Source organism: Poromitra crassiceps (assembly GCF_964638095.1).
Source record: "Poromitra crassiceps genome assembly, chromosome: 5".
Lineage (NCBI taxonomy): Eukaryota > Metazoa > Chordata > Actinopteri > Beryciformes > Melamphaidae > Poromitra > Poromitra crassiceps.
This window is the reverse complement of record NC_139642.1, coordinates 59,588,721-59,602,702: the sequence shown is the minus strand read 5'-3', so window position 1 is coordinate 59,602,702 and position 13,982 is coordinate 59,588,721. Positions and strand designations below refer to the sequence as shown.

The window sequence follows — 13,982 nt, the reverse complement described above, 5'->3', positions numbered from 1 at the left end:
TAAAATTACTCTTTGTTTAATCAGAATAATCTCTGATTTAGGCTACATTGATGATTCAATCTGAATAGCGTTAACCTGTGACTCAGTCCAGTTTTATGCTAAATCAACTCTTTACAGACTCTAAAATCTCATAAGCTCTTCTGGTAAACTGTCACAGAATATTTTAGTCAGAATGGAACACTTGCCTAAGGCGCTGCAGATCACAGTCTCCCCTGGAGGCATGGGTTCCAATTCCACTTCTGACCTAAACCTTTTCCATGGTTTGGAAACAGGAACATTTAACTTTATTTCTTTGGTACATGGAGATCAATGTGTTAGTCAACAATTATGGTGATTCATCACCCCAAAACAGAAACATGAACATAAGAGAAGTTGTATAGGACGAATCAACGTGACGTCACTTGCCCCCCAGAAATGCTGAACCCCGAGTTGTGCTAAACAAACGTTAATATCTCAAAAACTATCACACCGCTTATATTTCGACATTCTGAGTGAGAGCAGAATATGCATGTCGTGTTAAAGTTGTGTGAACTGTCACAGTTTTTAAAATGTAAACAGAGTCAGCCGGCTAGAGTCAGACGCTCACGTCTCCCAAAGCTCACGCTCCATAGGGTTCCATTGCCGTTGCCACCCAGTGACGCGGTTTGTTTACCCCTCATATAAGCAGCAAAAAAACAACAACAAACAAAAAACATTGAGCAAGTAACTGCAGGGCTGTGATGTAAGATTGCAAAACTTTAAAAGCAAGTCATTGAATTGAGCAGCAATGTAGTCCACATTCAGGCCACAGACCCAATTTGATGAGATTTTGCCTCTCTGGCCTAAATCTCAGAATATACTTCTATTAGTTCTATGACTGTTTATTGTAGGTAGGTAGAGACATGACAGAAACTATGATCAAAATAGTCATTCTCCTACATGATCTATTTGTGTTAACTAGGCTAGCCTACTTGTTAATGATATATTGTGTAATTTGTGTTGTGTCAATTTGCTGGGGACCCCCTGGAACCCACTCAAGGACCCCTGCTGGTCCCCGGACCCCATGTTGACAACCATTGTCCTCAGCATCGTGTCCGTGTTGAGTTAAGTCTCATGTGGGTCCTCAGCATGTCCGTGTTAAGTTGAGTTAAGTCTCATGTGGGTCCTCCTCAGCATCGTGTCCGTGTTAAGTCAAGTCTCTGTTGGTTCTGAGCATGTCCGTGTTAAGTCAAGTCTCTGTGGGTCCTCAGCATGTCCATGTTAAGTTAAGTCTCTGGGTCCTCAGCATGTCCGGCATGACATCACTGGTCCACACTTTAACGCACTAACTCAAATTAATAACTCATTAACTCAAATCAACTCTCAATAACTGTCAAACTAGATGAATGATGAATAGTTTGACAGTTATTGGGAGTTGATTTGAGTTAATGAGTTATTAATTTGAGTTAGTGTGGACCAGTGATGTCACTGGTCCACACTTTAACACTCAATAACTGTCAAATTAAATGACAGACATCAAAACAGTTTACAGTTTTCTGATATACTACTGATGTTCTAATGATACAAAGCTGGTTGAAAATGGGCGGAGTGTTCCTTTAAGTCTCTGGGTCCTCAGCATGTCCGTGTTAAGTTAAGTCTCTGTTGGTTCTGAGCATGTCCGTGTTAAGTTAAGTCTCTGTGGGTCCTCAGCATGTCCGTGTTAACTTAAGTCTCTGTGGGTCCTCAGCATGTCCGTGTCGCAGATCGGTCCTGGCCTGTACCTGAGCGGCCTGGACGCGGCCCTGAACCGCAGCTTGGTCTCCAGCAGGGGCATCAGTCTGATACTGCACTTTTTACAGACAGAAGTCATAAAGTGCTTGAGACATGTATTAACAAGTAGCAAAATGAACATGCAATACATAGAAAATACAGAATGCACAGAATGAAGTAAGAAAAACATAGTAACAGCTACCCAGCAAAGATAACAATAATAAAATTGCATAATACACAGTGTGATAAGTACCCATAGTAGATAAAGTGAAATAACATGTCTGAACAGGTATTTATTTTGTAGGTGAGCTACCCTCACCCGCCTGGCGTGGAGGTGGTGCCTGTGCCCGTGCCCGACCGGCCCCATGCCCCCCTCAGCAGCTACTTTGACCCGGTGGGCGAGCGGATCGCCGGGAACCGCTCAGGGAAAACTCTGGTCTAGGTTAAGTTTATTTGATATGGACATCACAGAGCATTGGAGATGTAACATACATGTATGCACAACAAACAGATACACAGTGTTCATTTTTTATTTTGACCAGAAAGCTTTCGTTTTGGTTTCGTTTGCGTATTGAAAAGCAGATTGAAACAGTTTGGTTGGTGCTAGTCTACGGCTCTCCCCAGATCGGCAGAGAGTGGAGCAGCGACCGGGGCAGCAGGGGGAAATTGGCCAAGTGCAACTGGGGAGAAAATATGGGGGAAGTCAGAAAAAAAACAGCTAGTCTCTCTCTACAGCTCGGGCCTCCCGTGGGGGCTTCCCCTCTCTCGGAGGTGGGGCAGGAGGCCGTCTCTGTAGAACACCTCCAGCCTGGACACAGTCCACTCCCAGAACTCCGGGTCAAAGGTCACGGGGACGATGACTGTCTCCTTCAGGGTGAACAGCGCCAGGTCGGCCTGCTGCAGCCCGCTCACTGCCATCTCCATCTGGACCTGAGTGTAGTACATGTGAGCCTGTTTCAGGCGGTACACTGGAGGCTAGGAGACAACAAGGAGGAGTCAGACCACTTAAAAATAAAAACGAATGAAAATGCAATATGGAGGTTTAAACAGTGTTTGTCGGTGACATGGTGCTGATGTAAACAGTGTTTGGAGGTGACATGGTGCTGGTGTAAACAGTGTTTGGAGGTGACATGGTGCTGATGTAAACAGTGTTTGGAGGTGACGTGGTCCTGATGTAAACAGTGTTTGGAGGTGACATGGTGCTGGTGTAAACAGTGTTTGTCGGTGACATGGTGCTGATGTAAACAGTGTTTGGAGGTGACATGGTGCTGATGTAAACAGTGTTTGGAGGTGACATGGTGCTGATGTAAACAGTGTTTGGAGGTGACATGGTGCTGATGTAAACAGTGTTTGGAGGTGACATGGTGCTGGTGTAAACAGTGTTTGGAGGTGACATGGTGCTGGTGTAAACAGTGTTTGGAGGTGACATGGTGCTGGTGTAAACAGTGTTTGGAGGTGACATGGTGCTGATGTAAACAGTGTTTGGAGGTGACATGGTGCTGATGTAAACAGTGTTTGGAGGTGACATGGTACTGATGTAAACAGTGTTTGGAGGTGACATGGTGCTGATGTAAACAGTGTTTGGAGGTGACATGGTGCTGATGTAAACAGTGTTTGGTGCTTTACCCTGACAGGCTGCCCTCTCTCCCCCTCGTCCTCCTGGATCTCCAGGCAGAAGGCGGGGTCCAGCCTGCAGGCCTCCTCCACTCTCCTCTCCCTGTGTTTGTAAGGACACTTCACCTCCAGGCAGAGCAGCCATTGGCCGGTGCGGCTGTCCGTCACGATGCCATCAGGACTGGCACCCAACCAGGAGCGCCGGGGGTCGATGAACAGACCACAAGGCCGAACTGTCACGCCCCGCCCCAGAGCCCGGCTCTTCAACACCTGCACAGGATAACAACCAGCATCATATCCATGGTCATCATGTTTGTTTCTGGAGCATTTCTCTAGTCTAAACAGTGTTACAATGTAACACCAGTAGTGTGATGCAGGTGGAGTGTACCTGGTAGCGGCGGACAGCCTCCTCCTCTCTCTGGATGCCCCAGCTCATGGCTCGGGTCTGGACCCTTGGACCCTCACCTGCACAACCCACACAGCCTCTTTACAAAAACACAACTTCAGCTAGCTAGATGGATTTTTCTGGCGTTTTGAGCACCACAAGACCAGTGCCATCCAGTTCCATTGTTTTCGAGAGAAGGCATGCAAGATTTTTGTTCCAAAAGAAAGATATCACTCGGACATACATGTGATAGTGACTTTTTATAAAGGGGCAGGGCCTAAGTTAACTGTAACTGTGACCAGTTAGGATGGGGCGGAGCCTACCTGTGATAGCGGCCAGGTATGAGGCGGGGGGTGTGTGGCTCATCCCGCTGACGAAGCGGCAGTGAGCGATGCGGTGAGAGACGGACGCCGTGATGCGGTTCTGCCGCCAAGCGAACCAGGCCGGGTTCTCCCTCTGCCCGCGGGTCTGGAGCTCCACCTCCTCCAACACACCCTGCTCCAGAGGTACGCCCAAGCCCAGGGGCACCTCCTCCGGCAAGGGGGTGGTGCTGTCCGCAGCACGGCCACTCTTATTCAGCTGAGAAATCCAGGGGTGGGGTGTAACAAAGTCAAAAAATACTTAAAGTCCCTGGAAACCAAGCAATTTATTTGTTTTGAGTTTGCCACACCACAGAAAAATGTGTTATTAACCACCCAGCCAAATTTGAAGTCGATGTGAAGTTTCAAAGTATATTTGATACATTATCAGAAATAATTTGTACACAAATCAGTCCAGACCCTTTTATTGCATTAGTCAGGGATCCCCCACCCACAGTACGACTGACCAAAATGAATAAAGATGTAATTACCTTTGTCAATTTTGTTGGCGAAACGACTAATCTTGCTTAAAAGAGAATTCCAGTTTTTTACAACCTGGACCTTCCAGCTTTAAATATGATTTCTAAGTCACCCTGATAAGTTCGGTTTGATATACATGCGCTGAAACGATAATTATGTTTTGAACTGTACCCCCTTCTTTCTTTCTTTTTTCTTCTTTTTTTTGGTATTTTTGCCTTTAATTGACAGGGCAGTAGGCAGACAGGAAGGGTGGGGAGAGAGAGGGGGGATGACATGCGGCAAATGACCCTGGGTCGGATTCGAACCCGGGTCGGCCCCCTAAAGCAGTGGTTCTCAAATGGGGGTCCGGGGACCCCCAGGGGCCGTGGCACTTTGCAAGGGGGTCCGCGAAAGATTCTCAGGAAATTGTTATTATTATTATTATTACCGGTATATATATATTTTTTTTTTGCAAAAGCTTCATAGTTCCACGAAAATATTTTATGCTTTAAATCTAAAATGGTTCATGGATTACATTCTAATCTAACAAACCTATAAATTTAAAAGTCAAGCACGTTACTGTGGAAACAATTAAGCTTAGCCCAAAATCACAAATCAGAATGAGGGGGTCCCCGGTATATTTTCTATCTTAAGGGGTCCTTGGCTGAAAAACATTTGAGAACCTCTGCCCTAAAGGACTAAGATATTCCCCAGTCAGCAGCAGTCAGCCTGTGTGCCCTGTGTGACTAACGTTATCTCCCCACATTCAAAGCACTTCATACTCCGAGCTGGAGTATATTTTAGATGAGTATTTGCACTTTTACTTGAGTAAGGAATGTGTGTAATTCTAGTCTACCTCCTCTGGAGAAGTCTGATCTGGTGTTTGAGGAGCGTCTGGATCTGCAGCGGTGAACTGAACCCGTTTCTGGACAGGAACGTTGTGGTTTTGCCGGTGTGGTCTCACAGCAGATACAGGACTAACTCTCTTGCTGTTGCTCTCATCCTGATTCCCCTCGTCAGTGTGTTTTGGGTCCCTGACATCAGGTCTGGTCCTCTGGGTCTGACTCATGGCCTTAGCTCTTCCTCCATCTCCAGCGGACTGCGTGAGGATGCTCGGGTGGTATCTGACAGCTGGTCTGATCTTCTGGGTCTGGCTGGTGGTCTTCTGCGTTTGGCTTGTGGTCTTAGCGGCCTGTGTGATGCTCGGGTGGTATCTGACCTGAGGCAGGAGGATCTTCTGGGTCACAGCTGTAGCTGTGACTCCAGGTCCTGGGTTGGGGTCTCGAACCTTCACTTTCCTGCTCTGTACCTAGGAGCAGAAAGCAAGGATGTCTCAAATGGCTTCTACATAAATTCATATGAGCAGCAGATATGGGCAGTTAATATTGGGAATGTCTTTTGGCAGTAGAGAAATTATTAAATCAAGTGTTGAGCTGGTTGTTGATGCTTCTGCTCTTTTGAAGATGATTCTACTGTTACTGTTCAGATTTTGCGATGTGATGGCAGTTTCTATGAGATGAAAAAAGTGCAGTAGGGGCATGTGAGAAAATCGGCTGCCAACTGAAGCGATCTTGGTCAATACTCAATAATAATCATCAATTTCAAAGATTTCTGTTCACATTTGAGTTATTATTATTAAAAAAATATATGAAAATAGGGTCCAGGTTGTATGTACAGTATGGGTGTGTGCTGTATGTGGGTGTTTGTATGTATGTATATGGGGTATATACATGGTGTGTGTACATGCATGCATGTACGGTATGACTGTGCATAGTATATACTCTATACTCATTTGATTGGTCTGCACAATTGCTTCTTCCTGAAAACGTCTGAATGGCTTTTTGAGGCTTTTCTTTTTTCATGAGAAATGATACCAAACAGTTTGGCCAGGAGGGCGTACAGCTGCTGAATTCCGAAAAGCAGAAATAAATAAATAGATCAAATAAAATAAATATATATTTGATCAGACCCTCTTCTGGACTTAAATTAGTAACAGTTCTCATTTTAAAATAGCATCACCCTCCCCTATTTTCCTCCAGTGACCCCTTCCATAAATAAGGAATGGTCCATTACCTGGCTGCTGGGTGGTGCTCCGGGCGAGCTGCCAGTTGGACTCATGATGCTGCTGGATCCTGAGAGACAAACAAAAACAGTTGATTTTTTTTTGTTTGGGTCCGAGTGAAATGTTCTATGGTCTCTCCTGATTCTAAATATAGTTGAATCGCTTGGTTTAACCAAGTAAAACTATTTTCATAAGCATTTCACTAAATGTCTATGGACAAATTAATGCCGGATTAAATCCCTTGGTGTGGATGCCGAACCCAGAAGAGGGTGTGCCTTTGGCACGTTGATTAGTCGATAGGTAGGCTACAGTCAGTCTGTGTGGGAAGTGGTAATACCCACAAAATGTTACTATGGCTGACGCGCAAGTGTGGTAAAAAAAAACATCTCAATGGGCTGACTCACCAAAGGACGGTGCTGCGGCTCTACACTACAGGATTGGGGATTCTAGAGCAGGTACATAGACGTCTGTTCAGATGTACGTTTACTGCAGGGGTTAAATCCCCGATCCTGTCTGCCTGCACAGGCTGGGCCCGGCTAGCAGCTAAATGCTAACTATGCTGAATGGAGAGAACGGGGGATTTTCCCCACCCTGTCCACGCCCCCAACCAGCTACCCCAGTACAGCGTCTATGACGAGACACGGACTTCTCTATAGAGCTTTTATTTTGAAAGTTGTTACCGGAAGTGAGTTAATTTATCGTGGCTGACGGATGACTTGCTACTTTTGAGGCACGCAGCCGCCCACCGTCCAAAACACTCCGCTCCTGTGAGACTGAGGAGGTGAAGGTGAGAGAAAGCTCGTTGTTGTCTGTGCAACAAGTAGATCATAACAACAGAGTCAAGACACGTTATACACTGATCATAACATCATAACACGACAGGGGTAACATGGCCGCCGAGAAACCGGATACTCTACGGTACTCTATCATAAACGCCAGCAGCTCCAGGCCAAACTCCATTCAGATTTGTGTCAGAATAGAATGCATAGCTAGCTGAACAGAATATCGGCCCAATTTACAACACAACAAGCAGCTCTGAATTCAACACAATCACAACTTTTAGCCTCCAGCCAAAAGTGCAGTAGTGCAGTGCGTAACGTTACCACGATTCTGCAAGTTTAGATTGTATTTAATAATAGATAAACTAATAAGAGAATAAGATCAGAACATATAACATAATAAGATAATGATAACAGCATGCGTTTGACTGAAAACAGAGCATACGGTCATGTTATACTTACTCTGTGTGTTGTAGCTGTGCAGTGTATTCAGCAGTGTTAAGAGAGCCTGTCTGTCTGACTGAAGCAAAGTGAACTATTTAAAATGTCATGACTCATCACAATCCCATGACACCTCTCTCCCTCTCGTGTGAGTGAACGGGCATGTCCCTGACATGTCTACACTCCGCCTTTCCTCTGATGCTTGCAGAGATCACAGATCACATGTACAATTAATCTTTGTTTAATCTGAATAATCTCTGATTTAGGCTACATTGATGATTCAATCTGAATAGCGTTAACCTGTGACTCAGTCCAGTTTTATGCTAAATCAACTCTTTACAGCCTCTAAGATTTAGAGTCTAAAATCTCTAAGCTCTTCTGGTAAAATGTCACAGAATATTTCAGTCAGAATCGAACACTAAAAGCCTAACGTGAAACCACCGTGGAGGCGGACGCCATGTTGTACAGTTTAGTGCTTCGTTTGAATCACATTAAAAAATAAGGGAGAAAAATAAATGTGTAAACAGATCAGACACGTCTGCTTTTAACAGATCTAATTTGTGTCAGTAGGCTATGTGACAGGGCCGCTGGAAGTCATTTTAACACATTGACTGCCAGCCGTTTTTTTTTTTACTGTAGGTAGCTTCTGCCAGGCCTTTTTTTGAGGATTCTGGCTCATTTTACAAGAGCCGAGCATAATTTTCTGGTTGGACTTTGTGAACACAAAGTTCAGAAAAGTACTAATAGAATGTGTGCTTTCTCTGTCTAAAAGAGTTAGTTTGTAGAGTTAGTAGTTATGTAGATATTAGCCGTTGAGTACAGCATGGTTTCAGCGTCAGGAAATTTATTCAGAGATAAATGGCTTTTTGTGAAATTCGATAGAACAGTCACTTTAACCATTCATTTTTGGCATCAGTAAGACCGTCAGACATTCTAAACAATAGTTTTGAACAGTAATTTCCTCCATAACAACAGGAAACACCCCTCTCATTCAAACTCCTCCCTCCGTGTGTCTTCTCCTCCTTCCTCCTGGCTCTACAGCGGGCGTGTCAGAAGCGCGTTGCTGCTGCCTGCCTGCCTGCCTGCGTGCCTGCCTGCCTGCTTGCCTGCGTGCGGACGCTCCTTGTGCGAGTCAAGATGGGCCGGGGAATGCGTGGGCGATGGGCAGATGTTGATTCTGGCCTTTCTGAGGTGTTTCAAAGTGTGTTTCACCTATAATCTATTTTGCAAATCGCTCTCCGCTCTCTGTGTGCTGCTGCCTGCGCGGCCGCTCTCGGGCAAGACAAGTCTGGAATGGATTACTGTAAAATCGCCTCGCCATTTCCTTGAATGGCTTGCTCCCGCGGCAGTTTTTTCTTTGATTTCGCTCGTCTGGGGGGGTCTGTCAACACTTAGTGGGTCGGTAAAATAGATTATACACATTCAATACCTCCAATAATTGTATAGGAGACGTAAAAGGGATTGATCAACGCCTCACCGTCAAAAAAAAAAAACAATTTTTTTGACGTATCAATACGTCGCTGGCAGTCAACGGTTGGATTCTGCTTGACGTATCAATACGTCGTTGGCAATGAACGTGTTAAGCAGGGGGTGCTGGGAGGAAGGGACTCTCGGTGGGGCCCGCTAGGGCCCCGCCGGAAAAAAAATTGACGTTTTTTTTTTAACATTTTTTTGCCATATTTAGAGGAATATCTCATTTTAAATTAACATTAGGATACTATTGTGATGTAATTATTCAGTATTTTCTCCTTTTCTCACTCATTCAGAGCAAAGAGGGAGATATATAGCATGATGATAATGCTCTATATCTCCCTATTTGCTCTGAATACACCAGTTAACATGACACAGACTTAACATGACAGAAATATTATCAGCAAACTTAATGACTAGACTAACTATTCTGATCTGAATGGCATATATCAAGAAACATTGACTCCTCTCTTTGCTGTATAGTGGGAGGTGCATTTTTGAGTAGGCTATTAAAATAGCATGTCAAGTTCACATTTCTTTATTGCCAGATTAAACAATTCGTATTGGTTGTTGGTTGGTTCAACACAACATGTGCGTGCATGCGCGCTTCTTCTTCTTCTCTATAGCCTACAAGCATGTAACTTCCTTGATTGTTATTGTTGATCATTCTATTTAAATAGGCTACATTTTCATTTCCCGAAACATTCTTAAACAAGAAAGGAACATAGTGCACTGCAAAATATTTTTAATTACATTTGTAAAAAAAAAAAAAAAAAAAATTTTTTTTTTGGGAAATAATCTAGGGGGTGCTGCAGCACCTGCAGCACCCCTACTTCCCGCGGGCCTGCTATGTGATGTACCTAACATGTAATATGTAAAATCTTATCAATACCTATGGATCAGTACAAATAAGTCATCTTCTTCCTGGAGGGGGGCGTGGGTTCGAATCCCACTTCTGACATCAACCTTTTCCATGGTTTGGAAACAGGAATATTTAACTTTTCATTTCTTTGGTACATGGAGATCAATGTGTAGTCAACAATTATGGTGATTCATCACCCCAAAACAGAAACATGAACATATAGAGAAGTTGTATAGGACGAATCGGCGTGCAGTTATTAGTATGAGTTGTGCCAAACAAACGTTAATATCTCAAAAACTATACATCCCATCGCTTATATTTTGACATTCTGAGTGAGAGCAGAATATGCGTGTCCTGTTAAAGTTGTGTGAACTGTCGCAGTTTTTTGTTGTTGTTAGAGACATGACAGAGAAACTATGATCAAAATAGTCATTCTCCTACATGATATATTTTTGTTAACTACTTGTAAATTATATATTTATATTGTGTTGTCAATTTGCTGGGGACCCCCTGGAACCCACTCAAGGACCCCTGCTGGTCCCCGGACCCCATGTTGAGAACCATTGTCCTCAGCATGTCCGTGTTGAGTTAAGTCTCTGTTGGTTCTGAGCATGTCCGTGTTGAGTTAAGTCTCATGTGGGTCCTCCTTAGCATCGTGTCCGTGTTAAGTCAAGTCTCTGTTGGTTCTGAGCATGTCCGTGTTAAGTTAAGTTAAGTCTCTGTGGGTCCTCAGCATGTCCGTGTTAAGTTAAGTCTCTGTGGGTCCTCAGCATGTCCGTGTTAAGTTAAGTTAAGTCTCTGTGGGTCCTCAGCATCGTGTCCGTGTTAAGTCAAGTCTCTGTTGGTTCTGAGCATGCCCGTGTTAAGTTAAGTCTATGTGGGTCCTCAGCATGTCTGTGTTGAGTTAGTCTCATGTGGGTCCTCCTCAGCATCGTGTATGTGTTAAGTCAAGTCTCTGTGGGTCCTCAGCATGTCCGTGTTAAGTTAAGTTAAGTCTCTGTGGGTCCTCAGCATGTCCGTGTTAAGTAAAGTTAAGTCTCTGTGGGTCCTCAGCATGTCCGTTAAGTTAAGTTAAGTCTCTGTGGGTCCTCAGCATGTCCGTGTTAAGTTAAGTTAAGTTAAGTCTCTGTGGGTCCTCAGCATGTCCGTGTTAAGTTAAGTTAAGTCTGTGGGTCCTCAGCATGTCCGTGTTAAGTTAAGTTAAGTTAAGTCTCTGTGGGTCCTCAGCATGTCCGTGTTAAGTTAAGTTAAGTTAAGTCTCTGTGGGTCCTCAGCATGTCCGTGTCGCAGATCGGTCCTGGCCTGTACCTGAGCGGCCTGGACGCGGCCCTGAACCGCAGCTTGGTCTCCAGCAGGGGCATCAGTCTGATTGTGAATGCCAGTGGGCAGGAGGTAAGTAAGTAAAAAAGTATTTATACTGCACTTTTTACAGACAGAAGTCATAAAGTGCTTGAGACATGTATTAACAAGTAGCAAAATGAACATGCAATACATAGAAAATACAGAATGCACACAATGAAGTTAGAAAAACATAGTAACAGCTACCCAGCAAAGATAACAATAATAAAATTGCATAATACACAGTGTGATAAGTACCCGTAGTAGATAAAGTGAAATAACATGTCTGAGCAGGTATTTATTTTGTAGGTGAGCTACCCTCACCCGCCTGGCGTGGAGGTGGTGCCTGTGCCCGTGCCCGACCGGCCCCATGCCCCCCTCAGCAGCTACTTTGACCCGGTGGGCGAGCGGATTGCCGGGAACCGCTCGGGGAAAACTCTGGTCCACTGCACAGCCGGCCGCAGCCGCTCCCCTGCCCTGGTCATGGCCTACCTGATGAGGTATCAGAGATGGATTGTCACAATGATACGACCAAACTAGGAGTGCTACGCCTCGTTAGTGCAGTTAGGAGACCGTGAGACGAAACGGCAAGATCCAACTCAGCAGCAATATCACAGGCAAAAGAAAACAAGTACTAAATAGAGAATAAGAAGAACAGAATACATCTTTACAAAATATACAGTGGAGGTTTGTGCCAGGGTAAGTGTGCTACGTTTACACTGGAATAGATATATTATTGCATATTTGCACTGGAGTATAAATAAATAAATATGTTATTATAATTTATAAAACGGCTCTCTCAAATCAAGCAATCTGATTGGTTCACAGCCATTGTATAAATCCCGTAACCCACTCCAATAACCCATGGCCATGGGTTATGAGTTGCCATGGCAACTCTCTTACTAAAAGGCTTTGGTTACCTCAAATGACAATGTAGAAAAAACAAATGGCGGAGACAGCTGTCAGATCCTTGTGAATCGATCTTCGCTTATAACTTTACTAATACTTCGCAGAAAATCATGTTTTGTACAAGAATAGACGCGGGCTAATGTCTTCTTTGCAAAAAAAAGGCTGTTAACCCCGCATTTAACCCCGTAACGTTAGTTGGTGTCGGGCTTTGCAGAAAGCTCTCAGCTTCTCAGCAAGCGCTGAGAATGCAGCGCTGCGCTCGAGCTGCGTGTCGGGCTTTCCAGAAAGCTCTCAGCTTCTCAGCAAGCGCCAGGATTGGCCAATGTCAACTTCAGTCTCCAGAACGATCCAATCAAATCACCCGCACGTTCTTGCGGTCCCGCCTTACAGTAGTGTTTCAACTGACTGTACCAGAATGCCATGCCAGTCGGACTTATAGTATTATTATTATTATTATTATATTATCATACTTGGAAACCGTTTTATAAAAGCAATATAGCACTCGAGCTGCGTGTGTTGTGGCATATATCCCGCTGCTCAGCTGTTATCCCACGAGGCCGCAGGCCAGTGTGTTGTTTGCCACAACACACTGGCTCTCATGCTATATTGCTTAAGTATACAGCACGCAGCAGTTTTCTAAGCAAAATGTAGTTGTGTAAAGGGGGTACTTGGATTCAGGAATCAGGGATCAGGGGTTCCCAACCTTTTTTTGCTCGTGACCCCATTTTGACGTCACAAAAGTCTAGGGACCCGCGACATTCAAATTCCGGTACACCATCGATAATACCATACCAACCATACCACCATCGGGTTTTCATTTGATCCGCTGTTCCTTCTTGGTTGCAGGTACGAAGGCGTCACCCTCCGCCAGGCGTACGAGCGGATCCTAGAGAAGCGGCCATTCGTGCGACCCAACGCGGGCTTCTGGAGGCAGCTGATGGCATACGAGCGGGCGCTGCGGGGGCGGAGCAGCGTGAGGATGGTCGTGACGTCGTGCGGAGTGCTGCCTGAGGCCCTGGACGCCGAGGACGGCGCCGCGTACTGCCTCAACGTCTGAGGAACGCCCCACTAGACATCACATTAGGGGTGGGATTGTGGGAATCACCAGTTTCATCACGATACGATATTATATCGATTATTTGGACAACCATACGATATTTGCTAATATCACAAAGGCTGCCACGATACAATTTCAATTCGATTCAATTCAATTCAGGGGCATGCGATCGATATGAGACGATATCATATGCCCATTTAAACACAATCACAAAGCAGATAAATATGATATGACAATTTTATTTCTGAGCTCTTCCAGACATTTAAATTAAAAACCATCAATAATCAATATGAACATAAGCCATGCATATAATCACCTTGGATTTACAAGGCGTATCTTAAAGATGACGATATATATCGATATTTTTACTTTGCATGGATACATAATACGATATCATGATGTATCGTCTCCCGCCTACTAGAAATCTACCCAAACTGTGATGGACTAGAAAACATGACAAGCTGATAACACTAGGACAGATTTATAGAGTCCTGCAGGAATGAGTCCTGAAGGATGTTA

At 44.6% G+C, this 13,982-nt stretch overlaps 2 protein-coding genes across 3 annotated transcripts; one reads left to right on the top strand and one right to left on the bottom strand.

The window, feature by feature from the left end:
• Positions 1 to 2,242: 2,242 nt before the first annotated feature.
• On the bottom strand, positions 2,243 to 7,932 carry LOC310777053 (uncharacterized protein). Of its 2 annotated transcripts, none has more exons than XM_083637306.1 (7): positions 7,849 to 7,932; positions 6,619 to 6,677; positions 5,402 to 5,854; positions 4,051 to 4,306; positions 3,731 to 3,807; positions 3,355 to 3,612; positions 2,243 to 2,703 (listed from the first exon to the last, which is right to left on the bottom strand). In XM_083637306.1, the coding sequence occupies exons 2-7, from the start codon at positions 6,661 to 6,663 to the stop codon at positions 2,458 to 2,460; spliced, it is 1,335 nt and encodes a 444-aa protein (XP_083493432.1). In that variant the 5' UTR covers positions 6,664 to 6,677; positions 7,849 to 7,932; the 3' UTR covers positions 2,243 to 2,457. The 2 variants fall into 2 exon arrangements, with proteins under 2 accessions (XP_083493432.1, XP_083493433.1); XM_083637307.1 differs by lacking the exon at positions 7,849 to 7,932 and adding an exon at positions 7,012 to 7,125.
• A 3,502-nt stretch (positions 7,933 to 11,434) lies between these two features.
• LOC310776963 (dual specificity protein phosphatase 14) lies at positions 11,435 to 13,849 on the top strand (the record flags this gene model as incomplete). Its single annotated transcript, XM_083637191.1, has 3 exons — positions 11,435 to 11,551; positions 11,807 to 11,997; positions 13,253 to 13,849. 3 exons carry the CDS (start codon positions 11,435 to 11,437, stop codon positions 13,461 to 13,463), a joined length of 519 nt encoding a protein of 172 aa, XP_083493317.1. The 3' UTR covers positions 13,464 to 13,849.
• Positions 13,850 to 13,982: the final 133 nt, after the last annotated feature.

Coding starts and splice junctions, on each gene's coding strand:
- LOC310777053 (XM_083637306.1), bottom strand. CDS start 6,663: ATGAGTCCAACTGGCAGCTCGCCCGGAGCACCACCCAGCAGCCAG. Junction 3,613..3,730: donor AGGCTGTCCGCCGCTACCAG/GTACACTCCACC, acceptor TATCCTGTGCAG/GTGTTGAAGAGCCGGGCTCT. Junction 2,704..3,354: donor AGAGAGGGCAGCCTGTCAGG/GTAAAGCACCAA, acceptor GTTGTCTCCTAG/CCTCCAGTGTACCGCCTGAA.